Source organism: Equus caballus, chromosome 12, assembly GCF_041296265.1.
Source record: "Equus caballus isolate H_3958 breed thoroughbred chromosome 12, TB-T2T, whole genome shotgun sequence".
NCBI lineage: Eukaryota > Metazoa > Chordata > Mammalia > Perissodactyla > Equidae > Equus > Equus caballus.
In genome coordinates, this window is record NC_091695.1 from 979822 (window position 1) to 1000023 (window position 20202).

The 20202-nt window shown below is 51.8% G+C and overlaps 1 protein-coding gene across 19 annotated transcripts in view; it reads left to right on the forward strand.

Moving 5' to 3' along the window:
• Nucleotides 1-41: 41 nt before the first annotated feature.
• Nucleotides 42-20202, forward strand: part of NAT10 (N-acetyltransferase 10) — a 45297-nt gene continuing 25136 nt past the window's right edge. For 8 of the 19 annotated variants that reach the window (XM_023653851.2, XM_070229216.1, XM_023653850.2 and 5 more), the window contains exons 1-12: nucleotides 42-317; nucleotides 2458-2580; nucleotides 3004-3095; nucleotides 6209-6380; nucleotides 7866-7988; nucleotides 10391-10452; nucleotides 11890-12004; nucleotides 12105-12212; nucleotides 15316-15449; nucleotides 16602-16695; nucleotides 16841-16939; nucleotides 19650-19786. In XM_023653851.2, coding sequence (XP_023509619.2) covers nucleotides 2473-2580; nucleotides 3004-3095; nucleotides 6209-6380; nucleotides 7866-7988; nucleotides 10391-10452; nucleotides 11890-12004; nucleotides 12105-12212; nucleotides 15316-15449; nucleotides 16602-16695; nucleotides 16841-16939; nucleotides 19650-19786 — 1244 coding nt within the window. In that variant the 5' untranslated portion in view covers nucleotides 42-317; nucleotides 2458-2472. Of the gene's footprint in view, nucleotides 1518-2457; nucleotides 2581-3003; nucleotides 3096-6208; nucleotides 6381-7865; nucleotides 7989-10390; nucleotides 10453-11889; nucleotides 12005-12104; nucleotides 12213-15315; nucleotides 15450-16601; nucleotides 16696-16840; nucleotides 16940-19649; nucleotides 19787-20202 lie in introns of all 19 variants that reach the window. The other 11 variants (XM_070229221.1, XM_070229210.1, XM_070229215.1 and 8 more) reach the window with 3 other exon arrangements.

The window sequence follows — 20202 nt, forward strand, 5'->3', positions numbered from 1 at the left end:
CGCTCGGTTTGCCCTGCGGAGTCTGAGCATCTCAATTCCGACGCGGAGACACGTAAGCTGCGCCCAGGCCCGCGGCCGCCCTGCTGCAGCCCCGCCCCCCGGGCCTCTGACGTCGTCAGGCGGAGACACAGCGGAGAAAGGCCCCCGCGCTCGCCGTCGCCGCGCCGCCTGCTCGCTCGCGCATGCGCCCTGCCAGGGCCTGGGACGCGCCGTCGGGCACGCGCCGGGCAGCCCCGCGCCGCCTCTGCCAGAAGAGTCGGCTTCCCCACGTGCCTTCGCGTCGCTGCCGGCCGGAACCCGCCGGGCTCGGGGCGCAGGTACCTTACGCGCGCCGCGGGATGGCTGGGGTGGGTGCCGAGGGCGGGGGCCGTGTCCTCCTCGGGCCCGGAGGAGACCGGCTCGGGGACGAAGGCTCTGCGTCCAGGCCGGGGCCCGGGCCGCGCCGGCCGCCGCCCACTCGGGCGCTCCTAGATGGCAGGATCCTCTCCCCCGGCAGGCCGCCGCTTTCGGGCATGCTTCTCGAGCGCTCTCGGGGGCCGCTTGGCTCCCTCTCCACCGTCTCGCCGGGGGTCGGGGTGAGCGGGTGGGTGACAACGCTTCTGCCTTCCGCGGAGCTTGCCGGCAGCTCTTGGAGGCGGCGCGGAGCCTTGACCCGAGGCAGGCGGGTTCCGCGTCCACACGCGCCCCTGACTGCTCCGCTGTGCTCAGTCCTTTCAGGACTTTGTTTTCTTTGCGAGCGCACCTAGCGTGGTGCCCGGCACGTCGATGCCATGTGTATCTGTTAGACGGATAGATGAGTGGGAGAAAAGTAATCCTCTTTCTCCGCCTCCCAGGCCCTCCTCGTCCGTTAAGGTTCCACGGCAACTCCGGCCCGCGGTAATCTCAGACCGTCGTCAGACCACGGGCTACAGCTATTATTTTTAGATCTAATTTTATCTGTCTTTAGACAAATTATCCTCAGTCTCTTTTTCCAAAATATCTTCTCCAAGGAGAATAAAAGTTTTTTGAAGTCAAGGCTTTATCAGGTGCTACTTCTGGGGCTCCCACAGTAAGTAGGGCAGAAAACAGTCCCCAACAATTATCGATTGATTATTGTGGGGTCTTTATGTGGCCGGCAACACAGCTGACAAGCTGGGCAGATTGGTGAACTGGGAAGAGCTCAGGGTCTGGAGTTAGATGGGCGCTTTTCTTCCTCGGGATGCTGGAATCCTTGGCTCCTTTCTTTCTTTTTCTTTTTGAGGGAGATTAGCCCTGAGCTAACTGCTGCCAATCCTCTTTTTCCTGAGGAGGACTGGCCCTGAGCTAACATCTGTGCCCATCTTCTTCTACTTTACATGTGGGACGCCTGCCACAGCATGGCTTTTGCCAAGTGGTGCCATGTCTGCACCCAGGATCCGAACCGGTGCACCCTGGGCTGCCGAGAAGCAGAACATGCGAACTTAACCGCTGCGCCACTGGGCGGCCCTGCTCCTTTCCTTATAAAATAGGAGTTATTAATTGTGATATAGTGTTTTAAAGTAAGTCAGTACTACTAAAGTCCATATTTGGATTGGGAGATTAGAAGGCCAGCTGAGGCATGGTTAGAGTTCAGTTAATGATCTTTATATTTAGAATGCAGCAAGCACTGAAGTTTCTAAGTAACACGTCGTTTTTACTTTTACATTCTAGTAATATGGTTGACGTTTCTGACATTTCTTTGGTGTATTTATTATAGTAATGATGCAATATTTTATCACACGTAATCACAATAACTTTTGAGGTCTATGTGTACAGGCTTCAGTATGGTTTTCCCTCCTTTGAGGAAAACCATTTGGGCGTGTTTCATCCTAGCATATTCATTGATTTCTTTTCCTTTATTAGTAATTAATGCATGTGAATTTAAATAAAGCACAACTCCAAAAAAGTGAAAGAACAAAGTAAGAATCACCCGCAGTCTCACCACCCAGAAATAACTGCTTTACATTTTGGTGTTTTCTTCCAGTCTCTTTTTCTTGGCGTGTTACGTATATGCACAGAGAGATGGTGTCTTACTTTATCCTGCCATATTATTTTCTCATAAGCATCTATATCCTCAGATAACTTTTGAAAATCATTTTGAAAAAGTTTTTTTTGGAAAACTGCCTTACTCTCCCATAGACATAGTACTATATATTTTAATCATTCTTTTTTTGGACCTTGTGTTCCAATTTTTAAAAAACTCCTCCTCGAGGTGTGAATTACAGCTTCCCTGTTGACTTCCCTGCTGAGGGGACATCTTCTTCACCTCCCGAGCCTCAGTTTGCTAATTTTAAAAAGGAGGCTGATGTCTTCCGTAGGGAGCTGTTTGAGGGTTAAGTGGGATGATACTTGGAAGTGTGCCCAGCACAGCCCTCAGCCCCACAGGAGGCAGCCAGCTGGTGTTCCTCACTCAGAGTCTGATGTTCATGTCCAGTTGTGTTCCCTTTCTTTCTGTTTCAGGCATAGTCTGTCACCATGCATCGGAAGAAAGTGGATAACCGGATCCGGATTCTCATTGAGAATGGGGTAGCCGAGCGGCAGAGATCTCTCTTTGTTGTAGTGGGAGATCGAGGAAAGGATCAGGTAAGACCTGGTGGACACCTCCTGATTGGCTCTGTCTCCTTTCCCAAAGAGTCAGCATGTTACAGGCCCTCTGGGGGTTCAGCACATAATGACATTAAGGTCCCTTTGCCTGGTTTTCTTTGAGTTAAATGCCTAGCGGGAACCTTCCTTTGTTTCTCAGAAGTGACAGACGTCTATATTTAGAATTATTAGCACACAGGCTAAGAGCTTTTGACGCCTGGGGTGGTGGACTGAGCACAAGGATAAGTGTATGTGGCCTGGCTTCTGGTCCCAGCCTGGCCACTGCTTGCATTTTGACCTTGGGCACGTCAGGGTCCCTTCCCTGGCCCTCAGTTTAGTTTCCACATCTGCCAGATGAGGTCTTGCCCTGGTAGTCTCAAAGTTGTCTTTGGCCCTGAGATTCTGTGCCTTTTTCTTTCGCAGGTGGTCATACTCCATCACATGTTGTCTAAAGCAACTGTGAAGGCTCGGCCGTCAGTGCTGTGGTGTTATAAGAAAGAGCTGGGGTTTAGCAGGTAAGCATGGCCCTTCGAGCGTCCCGCACCACGTCTCGTTCCTGCCCGTGGCTGAAATAGCAGGAAACGATTCCTTGACACAGTTTTTCAGGGATTGCTAGCGCAGGTCTGTCTCTGAGGACACTTCCAAACAGAAACTAATGGAGCTGACATCCTTGCTTCATTCCTGACCATGAGTTTCAGTCGTTTTGTGCCCAATTCCTTGCTTTCTGCTGGGATTTTTCTTCCACCTCTTCTAAGCTGGTCACGCCGTCTCCTGCGAGTTCCTTCAATTACCTCAAATTGAAACCTGCCTCAGATTTGCTCCGTGTTGTCCCTCTCCCCTTTCCTTCCATTTTGTTTTGAGGAGGACATCCTCATCCCGCGTCCGAAGCAAACCCTGTGTCCCCTCTGGCTCTGTTCCCTTGCTTCTTTAGGACCTTTACCTTCTTGCCTGCGCCAGCCACTCCATGCCCCTCTGAAACCTTCTTCCTTTTCCTGTAAACATGCTCAGTCCTCTCCATTCTCAAAAAAGTGATTAGCTACATAGCCAGCTTTATCCCTCCGGCTAGCATTTTCTCTCATTTTTATAGCCAAACACCTTGAAACAGGAGCCTTTTGTACTTCCTAGCCACCCTCTTTGTGGTCTGGCTTCTGCTTCTACTGCTGTTGGAAGTCATTGACGGCCTGATGCCTAACGCAACAACATTTGTCCCTCTTTCTCCTCCTTCTCAGAGCTCCTCCTCCACCAGCTCACTGCTGTATTTGACAGCGGCTACTCTCATTTCTTCAAAGCTGTGGAACTTAACACGTCTAGTTGTAAATAGTAGGCCTCCAGCACAGACGCATTAGACACAAAGGGAATTTATTGAGGTATACAGGACAGCTCATGAAACCCAAGGGGGTGAGATTCCAGTGCTGCCTCGGGGTGATGGAGAGCCAGAGCACTCAGGCTCCTGTCCTTGCCCGGTCCCCCGTCTCTGCGTGTCTGCTCTTTTCTTTCCCACTCCACGTCAGCTTTCTGGTTTCTGTGGTCCGCATGGCAGAAACAGCACTTGAGTTTTACATGTTTCAGGTCCAACAGTGTGGGCCTCAGTCTTCCAAATTCTTAGGGAAAGATGCCACCCGTGGGGCAGGGGAGGTGGGGTTGGTCACTGGTAGGAATCTGGCAGTTCTCCCTGCAGCTCTGTGTAGTGAGTGGTCTGGGATGCGGAGTGCTGTCCTTGGCAGATAACCCACTGCGTGGCCTGCTCAGAGCACTCTCCTTTCCCGGCCTCTCTGGCTCTTACACGGGCCACCTTCCTGAGCTCTTCGCTTTCCCTGATCTTGTCTCCTGCCTTCAGCCCAGGTGGCGTGTGTGGCTCTGTCCTCAGGCTTCTTCTCATTCCTTTGTTTGCAGCTGTGTGTGTTGCTGGTGTTGACTCTGAAATCGTGTCTCCATCGCTGACTGCTCTAGGGTGTGGCGAGACTCCCTGCCTCTCCCTCCGCCTCCTCTGCCCAGAGCTCTCCCCCGTCATCACTCTGCAGGGCCCCACTTCCCACGGCCTGCCTCCTTCCGGAGGCTTTTCCCTTGCCGCCAGCCACGCCCCATGGCCCCTCTGCCTCTTCAGCGCGTGGCTCTCCCGGCGCCCTCCCTTCAGGTGCCATGGCTTGCACTCTGGTCTTTCTGCTTCTGGGTGGTCAGGTCATGGTAGGAGGCCTCGCCTGCTTCCCTGTGTGTTTTCCTGCTTTCAGATGATCGGGTGCTCAATTACGTTTTGTCAAATTGAATATATTGTTAACAGGCTCTAAAATTATTTTAATTTTACTTAGTACGAAAGGCTAAATTTGATTAGTTCCTATTCTTTGGTCTTAAGGAGACTTGATTCTGCCTAAAAGAAACTAGATTTTGAGTAAATAGTTTTGGCTTTTTTAAAAGAAATTCTAAAAGCTTTATTGTAAAAAATGTGAAGAATACATAAAAGTCACAAAGGTGAAAATAACAAGCACCTGTAATCTCAACACCTAGGTTTTGTTAGCACTTAGCTGTATGTTACTTGTATGTATTGGCATTTTGTTTTATATATTCTTTCGTAATTGGGCAGGTAAGCATTTTTAATACAGACTGAGAATGAAGCCTGTTGCCTGTCAGCAAAGCTGCGGTTTCTGGGGCTTGTGACTCTCACTGCTGTTCAGTAAATGTCAGAGGGTGTAGAATTAGGAAGTTTACAGCATTCTGGGCAAATTTGCCTCTTGAAGTTAACCCACACGATTTCACTTTTAAAAATCTCTTCTGTGGCTCTGTAGCTCTCCCACCCTCGTCCTGACGTGGCGGAGCATCAGGTTAAAGCTGATGCTCTCTTTGGGTCACGGGTTAGGGCACAAGCCAGAGGGACAGTGGAAATCCCTTTGCCCACCTGCCTCGCTTCACAGATGAGGGCCTGGAGGCCCGGGGGGGGCCTTGGCTCTAGCTGTTCACTTAGGGAACTGGCAGAAGTTTGATCCGCGGCAATCCTCAGTGCTTGAGCTTTCTTTCTCGTTTCTGTAAAAGAGCTAAACGACAATTGGATAGTCAAGGTTTTTAAGACAAAAGAAAAGTTCAGGGATTTCTGAGAGATGTCCAAATTCCTTTCCAACCCGTATACCCTCTATCAGTATTGTCTTAGATTAGAGGGCCCTGGAGGACCTGAGCCCACAGCCTGGGAAGGAAGTGAGTGACTTCATTTAGGAAAAATGAATACTGTCCCCCACTGCCACCATGCCTTTCCCAGGTCCCCAGGCACCGTGTAGTTGAAACATTGGCTTGAGACTAAGGTGACGAGCCACCCAGGTTCAGTTTTGAGCTCTGGCCAGATGTGAGGATTGGGTACCCTTATTACCCTTCTTTTGAAGTGAAGTGTCTGCTAAAGGTGGCAGAGCAGAGTAGCAGGGTTCACACGCAGACCGACTGCTGTTCCCTCCGAAGGCCGCTTTTTACCTGCTCTGCGCTGGTGCCTCTCCATTTGCCTCACCGTTAAAGTGAGGGGGTTGGCTCTGCAGTGTCCAGGTTCCCTTCTAGCTCTGAAGGTCTAAGTGGGGATTGTTGAGCCTGTCCCCTGACCCCAGCTCTTTCGTCTTGCTGGCTAACTGGCTCTCATGGGCTGGGGTGATTGCAGTCACCGGAAGAAGAGAATGCGGCAGCTGCAGAAAAAAATAAAGAATGGGACGCTGAACTTAAAGCAGGATGACCCCTTTGAGCTCTTCGTAGCAGCCACAAACATTCGCTACTGCTACTACAACGAGACGCACAAGATCCTGGGCAATACCTTCGGCATGTGTGTTCTCCAGGTGGGTGACTTCCTCCAGCCGGCCTGGGCTCAGACACTGAGGGGTGCTCGGGCTGCCTGGTCCCCATGAGAACAGGTGTACAGTAAGGAGGGAAGATTCGCTTGTACTCCCCCCACCAAGTACTGTCAGTGGGAGACTCAGCCACTTTCCAAAGAAAACTTGATAACTCACCCCATATAAAAAGAAAATTTGGGGGGCTGGCCCGGCAGTGCAGTGGTTGAGTTCACATGCTCTGCTTTGGTGGCCTGGTGTTTGCAGGTTCAGATCCCAGGCACAGACCTACGCACTGCTTGTCACACTTATCAAGCCATGGTGTGGTGGCATCCTATGTATAAAGTAGAGGAAGATTGGCATGGATGTTAGTTCAGGGACAATCTTCCTCAGCAAAAAAAATAAAAGAAAATTTTCTACTTAAGGCAGCCCTTATCTAGAGATACCAAAACCAGCTGTGACGCTTCATCACAACTGGTTTTGACAGCTAAAGCTGATAGGGAACGCACTGTGAACTTCCAGTGACCCTAGGCCCCCAGATCCTTCTTGGAACTGACTGAAGACTGGTGACCCGGGAGCACTGGGACTGGGCACAGACCACTGCACCCATCTGTCCATCCAGAGAGCCTGAGGGGCATAGCCCCTGCAGCACCCCCCGCCCTCCAGTCCTTAGAGTCCCCCTGTTTCCCCTCAGAGGGCCACCTGGTGAATTTCTTCACTCGCGTGCGTTCTCTTGGCAGGCGAGTTAGACTAAGGTTTGCAGTTTTCTGTTTTGAGCTCGGCTGGTCTTTGTTTTGTTTCTTTGATTTTTTGACACCTGTGAACCCCATCCTCCAAAACAAAGACAAATTTAAGCACTAATCTCCATGTTTTGGTGTGTATTTATTATACACATGTACTGCCATGATTACATATAAAACATACCTTACAAAATGTAAGAAACGAGGAGGAAAGTCATGAATGGAAGTTCTCATTTTTCTTTCTGCATGCCACTGGGTCGTACCCTACACTGCTGGCCTGCATCCCAGCTCGGAGGCCAGAAAAGAGCCTCAGGGAAGAGCTGCCGTGTTTTCCCGAGCACTGCTGGGCTCGCCGCCTGCTTCCCAGGTCGCAGGTGCCGTGGCGGTGCTCCTGACGCAGTGGCTCCCACGCGCTGCAGCCGAGCCTGTCAAACCGTTTCAGTCTATAAACAGCAGAAGAGGAGTGTGAGGTGTTTCTGAAATTCAAATGGGAATCAGGGAAGACGGGGGGGCTTCCTTCCAGTAGGATTTTATCTGAGATTATTACACACATTTGACATATGGAACCAGGCGCCCTTGGTCTCCAGGGCTGGGCTGTCTTCTGAGTGCCCCTCCGTGAGGGCTCCGAGCGTGTCCTGGTGAGTCGGGTGGGGGTAGTCCTGGTTTGTGCTCTGAAGTCCTCGTCCCTTCTCACCTGGCCCCTGGTTAAGCTTCCCTGGGGGTGCCCTTTGCATGACCAGTGTCCTTCTTCCAGGATTTTGAAGCCTTAACTCCAAACTTGCTGGCCAGGACTGTAGAGACGGTGGAAGGCGGTGGGCTGGTGGTCATCCTCCTGCGGACCATGAACTCACTCAAGCAGCTGTACACGATGACTATGGTAAGAGTCTGTTTTTTAACTTAATTGTGGGGGTTCAAATTAACCTGTTTTTGCTGCTTTCTTTTTTTCCCCCAGAGATTGGCACCTGAGCTAACAACTGTTACCAATCTTTTTTTTCCTGCTTTTTTCCCCCCAAATCACCCCAGTACGTAGTTGTATATTTTAGTTGTGGGTCTTCTAGTTGTGGCATGTGGGACGCCGCCTCAGCATGGCCTGATGAGCGGTGCCATGTCCGTGCCCAGGATCCAAACCGGTGAAACCCTGGGCCGCTGAAGCAGAGCACACAAACGTAACCACTCAGCCACGGGGCCGGCCGTAGGCCACTTTCTTTCCTTTTTTTTTTATTTTGAGGAAGATTAGCCCTGAGCTAACATCTGCTGCCAGTCCTCTTTTTGCTGAGGAAGACTGGCCCTGAGCTAACATCCGTGCCCATCTTCCTCTACTTTATATGTGGGATACCTACCACAGCATGGCTTGCCAAGCGATGCCATGTCCGCACCCAGGATCCGAACTGGCGAACCCCAGGCGGCCAAAGCGGAATGTGCGCACTTAACTGCTGTGCCACTGGGCCGGCCCCATCACTTTCTTTTAAGAATGCCTGTTGAGCAGCTCCAGTGCCTGGTCCGCACATTCTTTGGGCTGGGAGCTCTTTGCAACTAAGGAAGAAGTCTCTGCAGAGCGTCCCAGTGGCCCTGAGCGTGCCCGGGAGTTGCTGAATTTCCCATTTGCTCTCAGGCGTTTGCAGATTCTACGCGAGGGAGATTCACATGGGATGCAGCTGTCACGTAGCTAGGTTTCTGGAATGGTATTCTGCAGAGAGCCTGCCGCTGCCTGAACTGCAAAAAAGGACTGTGGACAGACTTCCCCACTGGCCCTCATCCTGATGGGTAGTGAAGGAGCGTTTGCCAGTTCCACTCCCAGTTTGGCAGGAACTTTGATTCTGGGAGGGGTGGTTTTCTCCCCAAGCTGAGGACGTGGCTAAGGAGTGAGTGGGGCTGTGTCTCAATGGATGCGGAGCTGTCTCCATCAGTATTGCCACGTGGGTGTGATGAGTCATGCCCGTGACCCAGCTGCTGGGGATCGTGTTAGAATTGGCCTCAGGGTTTCATGAACTGCATTTATGTGATGAAATGGACTCCTCTCAAATCTTAGGAGCTGCGTCCTGTCACTACCACTCCTCCTGTCATTGCCACTACAGCTCCTCAGGCTTCCTTGAGAATCCTCAGACACACCCAGCACACGCTCCCCTCAGGGTGTTTGCACTTGCTGTCCCCGCTGGGCTGTCTGCATGGCTCGCTTCCTCATGGTGTTCTCATCCCTGCTCAGTAGCACCTACTCAGTGTGGTCTTTCCTCACACCCGATGTGGGAGACATCACTCCACGTGTCACTCCTTAACCTGCTTTATTTTTCGTTGAGGCATTTGACCACTGCCTGAAGTTATGTGTGTGTTTGTTCATTGTCTGTCTTCCTGTGACAGTCTCTGGACTGGACGAGAGCTGGGCGTGTCCCTCCCTGGAGCCCCCGGTCTCTTGACTCGACAAGAGCAGGGCATATCCCTCCCTGGGCCCCTGGTCTCTAGACTAGACAAGAGCAGGGCATATCCCTCCCTGGGCCCCTGGTCTCTGGACTAGATGAGAGCAGGGCATGTCCTCCCTGGGCCCCTGGTCTCTGGACTAGACAAGAGCAGGGCATGTCACTCCCTGGAGCCCCCGGTCTCTGGACTAGATGAGAGCAGGGCGTGTCCTCCCTGGGACCCTGGTCTCTGGACTAGATGAGAGCAGGGCATGTCCTCCCTGGGCCCCCATGCTGGGTGCCTGCCGCCAGTAGTCAGCACTCACTCAGTGTTTGTGAAGGATCGAGTTTCTGTGTGCCCACATCATTCTCTACCCCGCTCCCCATGCTGCCTGCTTACCACCTCAAAGGGCCTCCCTCCCCGCCTTTGCTGTAACTGCACCTGTTTTTCATTTGTAGCATTTGTCAAAATTTGTATTTTTCTACTCATTTCTTTCCCTCTGGCCGTTGGACCCTGAGCTCCCTGCGAACAGAGGTTGTGCTTCATTACACACCAGCACATACCCAGCATGTCTGGCACACAGATGGCATGTACGTTTTAGTGAATGAATGGATACGTTTTATAATGCTGGATAAAACGTGGAAAAGCCAAAACTGAGGTGAGGGGAAGTTTGCTGTAAGAGCAAACATTGCATTTAGTGTCTGATCCCAGTTCAGGCAAGTAGCATGTGGCCAGTTGAACACAGCAGGTTATATGGGAGTGGATTCTTCCCAGCGGCATCGCTGGTGCCCCTGTCATCCCAGGGTCACTTGATGGAGCTTCTTCATGTTTGGACCCCGAGCCCCAGCAGCATGTGGACGCCTTTGTTCACAGGTGTTGTCTTTTTAGGACGTGCATTCAAGATACAGGACTGAGGCCCATCAGGATGTGGTGGGAAGATTTAATGAGAGGTAGGTCTGTAGATGTTTCTTGTTCCTTAATTGTGGGGAGCCACAGTGGGAGGAATATTTTTGTCTTGGACCCGATGGAAAGCTGTGCTTTCGTCTGAGGGAAAGTGGAGCAGAAGTCCAAAATGGTGCGATTCCTAACAGCAGCGGTGGCCGTGACGTGGCCTGGAAGCAGTGAGAGAGTGGAGGGCGGGGCCAGGAGGCCTGGACTCTGCCTGCCTTCCGGCCTGAAGCAAGACCCTCTCCCTCTCTGCGTCTCAGCTTCCTCGTTTGTTACAGGGCTGATTTGTTTTGGTCACCGTTTCCCAAAATGTGTTTCGTAGAACACTGTATTTTAAGAGGGGCCTCATGACAAAAGGGCTTTCTGGCCAAATTTGTCCGGGAAACACTGACCTGGTTTTTCCTTCATGATGATTCACGTTAGCCCATTGTTGCCTGTGAAAAGTGTTGCAGCAGCAGGGACCTGCTTAACTGATTGTTTCCCAAGTTTATTTGACCCCAGAGCCCTTTTTTAGGGACCATAAGTTAGCAACCTGCGAAACACCTGAAGCGGCTGTGGCCTAAATCGGTGGTTCTTGCCTGGAGCAGTTTTGCCCCTGGGCACACTTGGCAAGGTCTGGAGACATTTTGGTTGTCATGACTTACGTGGTGGCGCTACTGGTGTATAGTGGGTGGAGGCCAGAGATGCTGCTAAACAGCCTGAAATGCACAGGGCAGCCCCACAATAAAGGATTATCTGGTCAAAAATGTCAGTTGTGCTGAGGCTTAGAAATCGTGGCCTCTCTAAACCGTGGGCCTTTCTGATTTTAACTGTCTCTGATGCTTTAACTCTGTAGAAGGAGGAGGCCAAGAGGTGGCCATGCGCCACCAGGTAGAACAGAAGCCCTGGAAGTGGCGCACAGTGCTGTGCTCTTGGAGTAGTGGGAGAAGTCTGGATTTTATAGCCAGACACGTGCTTTTCTACACACAGGAATGTTTGTGTTATATTTCTTAAGGGAGCTTTTGTCTCCTCTCCTCCTTTTTCTTCCTTTTTGACAGAAGGTAAATCCATCATGTGTGTGTTGGTTTCCCTGTGTGGCTGGTGATTGTATGTGGGGTGGGTTTGGAGTTCCCCCATTTAAGAAAGGTGTGAGACACCACAGTGCTAAAGAGTGAGCCTAGGAGGGTGTGGGAAGGGCCAGGGGCCTCGGGGAACAGTGGTGTTGTGCTCAGTAGGAGTGCTTGTGATCCATCTCTAGGGGTCTTGGTTTTCTCACGTGCTGTGTAAACCGTGTCCAGATGCCTTGTGGAGGACCTCGGATCGCCTCACACTGCTCTCCGACTGGGTTTTCGCTTTCTCAGAGACGTGTGGGGCCAGTGATTTTCCTGCATTAAGGCCTTTGTTGTGTAGACATCGGCCCCCTTTCCCCAACGGCTCGTGACTGCAGTTTTGTTCCTCAGATTTATTCTCTCTCTGGCCTCTTGTAAGAAGTGTCTTGTCATCGACGACCAGCTCAACATCCTGCCCATCTCCTCCCATGCTGCCGGCATTGAGGCCCTACCTCCCCAGACCCCGGTGAGTCTGCCAGGGCCCCAGGAACCTGGGGGAGGCCACATTTTCTGTGTTGGCCCTCCCGTGGTGGTGGCAAACCTCCTCCTCCCCTCCTTTGTGGTAGGATGAGGGTCTTGGTGCTTCTGACCTGGAGCTGAAGGAGTTGAAGGAGAGCTTGCAGGACACCCAGCCTGTGGGTGTGTTGGTGGACTGCTGCAAGACCCTAGACCAGGTGAGTGGGGCCTTCAGAGCCACCCTGCCCGTACGGACAGCACAGAGGTAGCGTGCTGAAAGCAAGAGCAGCTAGGGGAGGACAAGTTGAGCCGCCGGCCGTCCCTGGGGCAGGGGCCTTGCCTCTTGCTCGAACTCCTGCACGCTGCAACCTCAGGGCCGTTCTGTGTTGTCTGGGTTCAGAGCGTAAGTCCAGTGATCACCTCCCTCTCCACCCCCCTCAGCGGGTCAGGGGCCTGGGGCCCAGGGGAGATGGATTAAACTTAAAGAGGACCCCTCTCAGCGCTTTTCCCACGAGAGGGTGATATGTCTGTGTTCTTTCAGTTAGTCGAGTTTTGATGGCCTAAGGGTTTTGCCTCTGCCTTGTGCAGAAGTGAGAGGAGAGCCTGAGGCCTCTATACTTGCCCGGTTCCGTGCCCGGTTCCGTGTCAGGCCTGAGGGCGGCCCCCTGCGGTGGTGTGTGCCTGATCTTCAGGCACAGACAGCAGGCTGGCGGGAGCTGCCAGGAGGTGTTTCTGTGCTCACTGAGGTGCCCAGGACTGGTAAACTCAGCTTCTTCGATGGTTCCTGGGCTGTGATGGGAGCTAAGTGGACACAGGCCAGAGGCCTTAAGGCTCTTCAGTGTGTGCAGGGTTCCGGTCCAGCCTGAGCCAGACGAGCAGCACAGGCCTCTTGGCATAAGCTCTACCTTCAGGATGGAAAACAGCTGCAGTGACACCGCCCACTCAGGCTGAGTCCCAACAGGCTGGTGTCCCTTTTCATTCTAGAAATAGAGTCAGCAGCGACATAGCTCTCTATGCTCTCTAGGCTGCAGGCTCTAGGCTGCTTCGAACCACTTCCTGGTACCCTCTGTATCACCAGAGAGAGGGAGTGAGAGAGAGGATGGGGAAAGGGCAGAAGAGAGAGAAGCTACAGTACCAGTAGTAGTGTTACAAGAAAATAAATGGCCCATGGCAAAAAAAGTCAGTAAGTACAAAAGAATGTACATTAAAAATAGAAAGTGGTGTTTCTACTTGGTAGCCTCAATCTGCAGAGACAACTACTATTAACAGTTTATTATGTATTTTTATGGATCTTCTATACAAATAAATGGGTGTGTATTAAATATGCAAAGGGGTCACAGAGTACAGAGTATAAGTGGTCCCCTGTTAGACATTTGGGTTGCTTCCGGCCTTTTTGCTTTATTAACAATGCTGTTAGGACATTCCTACAGCTACGTCTGTCAGCACCATCTCTAAGATGAGTTTCTAGGAGGGGAATTGCTGGGTTAGAGTGTGTGGCTGTTAAAACAGGTGTTGTCCCAGTTTATGGAACCACCAAGCAGTATAGGAAAACGCCTTTTTCTCTGCAGCCTTGCCCGCACTGGGTACTATTAAACTTATAAGTCGTTACCAATCTGATACGGTGACAGAGGATCATTGTCATTTGTGTTGCTTTAATTATGAGAGAAGCAGGCACCTTTTTCAGGTAATACTGGTCATCTGTTTTTTTGTTTGTTTTTGTAAACCAGTCTGCTTTTTTTGTATTGGTTTTTCATTTTAGAATGCATTTTTAGTCCAGATTTCGTACCCTTCTTTCATGTCGGTGGATTTTTCCAGTTATGTTTCATCAGAGTTCATAACTTCCCCACTCTAAAGGAAACAACAGAAGGGTAAACTGCAGTGTCCCCCAAAGGCCAGGTTAGGATGAGCAGGACCTGGACCCCCTCTGAGCATCACCATCTGGAGGGCTCTGGCTTCCCGAAACCCCTCCCCTCCCGTCCGCCTGGGCCTGCGTCCCGTCAGTGTCTTCTCAGTGTCTCGGCCCAGGCACGTAAGGCAACTTCTTCAGGACTGGACAGGCCAGGCCAGGTCATCTGGCTCTCTTCCCAGTCATGGCAGATCCCAGTCGGGGAGCAGAGGCTGGCCCCTGAGTGGTGGTGTGGTTCCTCCTCCCGCACAGCGCCACAGCGTCCTGCTTTCCCTTTGAGGGGCTAGGCACTCCTCTACGCCCTGGGCTCACCGGTGAGCAAGAGGGACACCTGCTTCATGGAGCTTATGTTCTGGTGGGATGAGACAGGCAGCGAATCTGGGAAAGAAGCAAATCATGTAGTGTCCTGGAAGGTGCTGTGTGTGATGGAGGAAAATGAGCAGCAGCAAAGAGGCGTAGGGAGTGCCAGGAGGAGGGTGCGGCTCCCCATGGAGCGGTCAGGGAAGGCCTCATTCAGAAGGTGTATCTGAACAGAGACGAGAAGGAGTTGAGATGAGCCCCGTGGCTGTCTTAGGGGAGAGTGCTTCTGGCAGAGGGTTCACAGGCACGTGGGCTTGAGGTAGGAGTCGACTTGGCGGAGGCTGACGGGCTGCCGCAGAGCGAGAGGACGAGAGCAGGAGGAAGTGGCTGCAGTTGAGCCGCACGGCCGCTGGGAGGACGGCACTTCTGAGCGTCGGCCGGGAGTCCTGCGCTTCGGGCTCTTGCGCAGCTGCAGAGCGGTCCTCGGGCGCAGTTTAGAAGCGTCCCTCTGGCTGCTGCGTTGGGTCTGGACTGCCGGGGAGGAGGGTGGGCGCTGGAAGACTAGTCAGGAGGCCGCAGTAATGGGGGCGGGGCAGGGGGACGGCTGCCACCGCGCGGTAGAGGAGCATCGTGGTGAGGAATGGCAGGACTTCCGTATGTTTCAAAGGCAGCGCTGACGGGATTTGGCGATAAGTCGGAAATGGGGGAAAAATGGAGGCGGCTTTTGGCCTAAACAGTTGGACGGCTAACTGAGATGGGGAAGATCGTAGGTGGAGGAGGTTTGAGGGCGCCGTGAGGCACTCTGTTTTGAGTTTGAGGTGTCAGAGGTGCAGGTGGAGGTGTGCGGGGGCGGTTGCATGTCTGTAGTGGTGTGTGGGGAAGACGTCTGGACTAGAGACGTGAAGTTGGGGGTTGTCAGCATCTAGTTGGTATTTCAACCTTGAGACTAAGGAGATGACCAGGGAGTGGAAGTCCAAGTGCTGAGCCTTGCTTTCTCCTCTCAGAACTGCCCCTTTTGTGCAGCCTTGGCTTCAGGCTGACCTCCTGTGTGGCGGGCGGCAGATGGCTGATAGCTGGCCTTTCCCAGAGCTCGCCTCGCGTTTCTCTTCCCACAGGCCAAGGCTGTCCTGAAATTCATCGAGGGGACCTCTGAAAAGACCCTGAGGAGTACTGTTGCGCTCACAGCCGCCCGAGGAAGGGGAAAATCTGCAGCCCTGGGGTTGGCCATTGCTGGGGCGGTGGCTTTTGGGTAAGGGCGTCTGGTTCCCCACCTTCAGGAGCTCTGGGCTCTGAGGAGCAGTGTGCAAGATTAGGGGTCAGGGGACCGGGACAGTCTTCCTGGGTATGAGCTGCTCCTGTGTGACTTTTCTAGGTCTTGGGTTCCTATCTGGATACAGCAACATTGTTCACAGCGGTGCATACGGACACACACCAGGGCCCTTGTGAGCAGTGAAGTTGAGCAAATGCACAAAAGCTGCGAAATGGGAGGAGGGCACTTTCAACCTCTCAGGAATGAGAATGCATGTGCCCAGCTTTGCAGACTCGGACAAGTGCCAGTCTGACCTTTGAGTGATTGTGGTTGATGGAAGTGCGTTTGCTTCTGAGGAGCTGCCTTTGGGTGGTGCTGCTTTCTGTTCTTCTGCTCTGGGCGGAAGATTTATGCAGCTGCCAGGAGAGCGTGTGCTTCCTACTTCACAGACGTAAACAACAGGCCCAGAATTTACCATGTTCCACTGTGTGCATCATGTCCGTTGGTGCTCCTGGCGGCTCCGTGAGCAGGTTATAGGTGGGTGAACCTCGGCTCAGGGAGCTTCAGTGACTCACCCAAGATCCCGCAGCAAGTTAGGGCCGGTAGCGCTGGGGTGAGCTCAGCTCCTGACTCCCTGTCCTTTGTTCTTGTGCTCCAGCACACCATGGTAGCACTCGGCCCCTGAGCCGTTAGCGTCCCTTGCACTCAGCACGGATCCCTAGGGGGTTCCCGTGGCTTGGCCTGGCCTCTGGTTGAGCTGCCTGGCTTCACACTTTGAAACCCTCTCGGCGCAGCTGGTGATGGGTGTGAAGCCGTCCCCCTTGTCCCTGGCGCGGGGCCGGAGCAGCTTGCTGGTTCTGCACACTGAGGGAGCTGTCCCCACAGCGCCTTGGTGACGTGCCTTCCCCACGTTGGTCCTCATTGCCAGGACCTGCTGCTTTCCAGTTGGTATCGTGTTTCTGTTAGTTTGGGAGGAAAAATATCCTCAGGTCTGGAGTTGCTTTTCTTTTCTTCCCAAAGTGTGTCGTGACTTTTTCCTCCTGTCATCTCTGGTGGTCACCTGTGTGATGGGCAGACAAAATGTTTCCTTAAGTTCTATAAACCTTCCTGAGATATCGTAATTACTTAAAAAAATCCTCTTTTGTTCAATAGGTACTCCAATATCTTTGTGACCTCCCCAAGCCCTGATAACCTCCACACTCTGTTTGAATTTGTATTTAAAGGATTTGATGCTCTGCAGTATCAGGTAAGAAATTAGGATAAGAGTTTATTTTGACTCAGTGCTGGGTTAAATCCAGGCGCAGTCTTCAGAACGCAGGCGTACTTTCTTAGGATTTATTTCTGACACTTGCTTCTGAGCTGTGTTGTTGCTTTGACTCTCTCTCTATCAGGAGCACCTGGACTATGAGATCGTTCAGTCTCTAAATCCTGAATTTCACAGAGCAGTGATCAGAGTGCACGTCTTCCGAGAGCACCGGCAGACCATCCAGGTGAGGGTCGGCCTGAACCCCGGGGCCAGGGTCCCGACTGTGCCTGGGGCTTGGAGAGGTGGTCTTCTTGTCCTGTGGAATTGCATGTTGTTTAGACATTGCTGCTGGTTTATGATAAACCTGTTCCAGATTTTCAGCCTCTTCTAAAGAAAAACACTCAAGTAAACTATCAAATGTATATACCAGATTGGAAAATTATAGTTTTGTCCCTCGAAAATTGAGTAAGTGGGTTTGTGAGTATGCTAATCAGCTAAAAGAAATACCGTTGTTGTTCTGACATCACTGGTAATTTTGCTTGGTTACAGCAGGTTTTGAAATGGTGCATCTGTTACTCATCCAATAACGTTACCATTTAAAAGGAAAAAGCACTTGGCAAAATGTACTCTGAATCTTTGTGGTTTAGCTAGTGTCCTGTTTTTTTTTTCCTTTTTAAACAGTGCTGCCCTGAAAGCTCTCTAATCTCCAGTGCTCTGTAAGCCTGCACGGTCTGCACTTGCCCCCAGGCTGTAACTGTGTGAAGTCGTAGGGAAGCATCAGTGTGACGGGCTTGCAGGGGGGTGGAGACCCCGGGCTGCTAGTGCAGGAGACTCATCGATTACTTGTGGCCTTGGGTTAGAGGCAGAAGTGGGCCAGGTACGGGCAGATCGTGCCGTTGACCTTTGTGCCTGTCAGGATGGGATAGTTTGCACCAAAGGTCACGTTACCCATGATGGCCAGCATTTATGCCTTTACCGAAGGATCTTAACTTTCTTCTTACTGGGTCTCTTGCCAGAATCTCTTCGTTTTGTACATTTCTTCCCTTCTTTCATTCTTAGGAGGAAAGACTAGTGTTGGGGTGGACTGGGGCAGGGGGCAGGCTGAAGGCAATCAGAACACAGAGACCTGTTAAAACTCGAGAGAAACACACAAACCAAAGAAGGAAATCCTTTCCCTGAGACGCCTGCTCAGCACTTGCTGCCGCTTGGATTTGTAATCAGAGACCTCTTGTGTCACCAGAGTCCTTTGCCTGCAGTTCTGTGAAAGCACAGAAGAGGGGACCTGGCTTTCTGAGGCTGCACTGGCGTCCCTTTGAGGCCTCTTCCTCCTTGCTGGAAAGTGAGGAAGAAGATTACATTAGAGTCTGCCGCACCTCTCCAGAGGCTGCTTTCTGCTCTTTTTAGAGGCACTTCTTCGTTTTTTCCCCTTAAGAAACCAAGAAAGGGGCCTACGAGCATGTGTGTCTTGCCTTTGGAAATGAGGGTCGCTGCCTCCCTGAGCCTGCAGCTCGCAGCAGCGCAGTTAGAAAATCTTTGTAATGAGATGCTTCGGACACCCAGGAAAGTGCAGAGACCAGCGTGACACTCGGGACCAGCACTCAGGCTTATGGAATGTGGACTGCTTGCCGTTTGCTTTGTTTGTTCTGTGTTTTAAAAGTCGTGTATAGTTTTGTTTTAAAGATCTAAAACATCTCAGACCCAGTTGAAGTCCCTCTTGTACCCTCCCGTCCATTCCCGTCGCCCCCGTGGGTAACTCCACTTTCAGTCGGTGTGTTTGTGTGTCCATAAATGGCAGCAGATGGTACTTGTGCTTTTTCAGCTTGCTTTGTTTACTCAACATTTGTTTTCAAGACTTGTCCCGAGTGAAGCCTGTAGATCTGGTTGATTCATGTTTGAGCCCCATATGAGTATACCACAGTTTCTTTATGTTTCTAGAAGTGAAGATGTTGGGTTGTAGGGTGTGTGTAGATTTCCAGCTTTCTTGGATTTTGCCAAATTCTCCCTTACAGTGTTTGTACAGATTTACCTTCCCACCAGCACCTTTCCAGGTTTCCCGGAGTCCTCACCAGCACCGGCTGTTTCACAGCTCCTTGACTTTTTGCCTGTCTGCGTGTGAATGAGGTCTCCTTGTCGTCTTTAGCACTGCACTGGTTACTGGTGAGGTTGGGTATCCTGGTCATGCTAACTGGCTATTCAGGGTTCCTCTCCTGTAAAATGCCTGTTTGTGGCCTTTTGCAAACTTGAAAAATAGCAGGAAGCCCTGAAGAAGCTGAAGGAGTTGTTTATACGCGTAAGGATGCCGAGCTTGTGGCAAGTTTGTGGCATTAGGTGGCCAAGCTAATAATGTACATAAGGATGTTCGAGTGTGTGTGTATTAAGAAGGGAGTAAGTCTTAGAAGGCCCCCACCAGTGCAGTGAGCCTTGCCTTTAGAGTGACGGTATCAAGGCGGGGTGCACAGTCTGCAGTGTGGGAGGTGCTTCAGATACTGACATCCTCCCATTAGCCACTGCTGGGCCGAGCTTGCCCCTGGCTCGCTGGCCAGACGGAGGCTCGGCGAAGCATGGAAAGACAGGAGAGAGCAGAGAGGCCGGCGCCACCTGTCAGCACCGGGCCAGGGGCCAGGCAAGGCCTTCTTACACATTTACCTGATTCTTTGCTCTAACAGCTGTCTCATAGGCATTTCCTCCGTTTTCCAGAAGAGGAATTTGAGGCTCTGTGAGATAAGTGACCTGGACAGGGTCACACAGTTGGTGGTTGGACTCTTTGAACCAGGTTTCTGATGCCACGCCCATTCTGTTTTTGTCCTGCCAAGGAAAAGTGGAAAGGAGGAAGGAGAGAAAGAAGAAATGGGAAGGGGAGAGAGGGGAACGAGCGGCCTTGACGGCGCCGGGCAGTGATCACAGTTGCGGCGTTAATACTGATGAAGCTAATGAGAGGGCTTTCCTTCCTGCAGTATATACATCCTGCGGATGCCGTGAAACTGGGCCAGGCCGAACTTGTCGTGATTGATGAAGCGGCTGCCATCCCTCTGCCCCTGGTGAAGAGCCTCTTGGGCCCCTACCTTGTTTTCATGGCGTCCACCATCAACGGGTAAGGCACCTGGGGCAGTCATCGTCCCACTGTAGCTTCTTGCTCATTAGGTGGCACGTAACGACTGTGGCCTGGGCCTGGGCAGGTAGGTCTGATTCCCAGAGTTGGAGTCTTTGGGGCTGCTTCAGTCTCCCCTGGGGCTCACCTCTGGTCTGACATTAGGTGGGTAGCACAAGACTGAAGAATTTGATACCCCGGTGATGTCTGTCTCCTCCTGTCTGTAGGCCGGACCAGGTTTTAGAGAGTACATGGATGGCAATACTCACGTTTGACATCTGAGAATTGTGTGAACATACAGTATTATAAGTAACTGTATAATTATCATAAGAAAGTAGGCTTATAATGGCTCAAGGGGTTTTTTACAATTTTGAAATAGAGCATATCTTAGAGAGATTGCAGGTTTGGCCACATCCTGG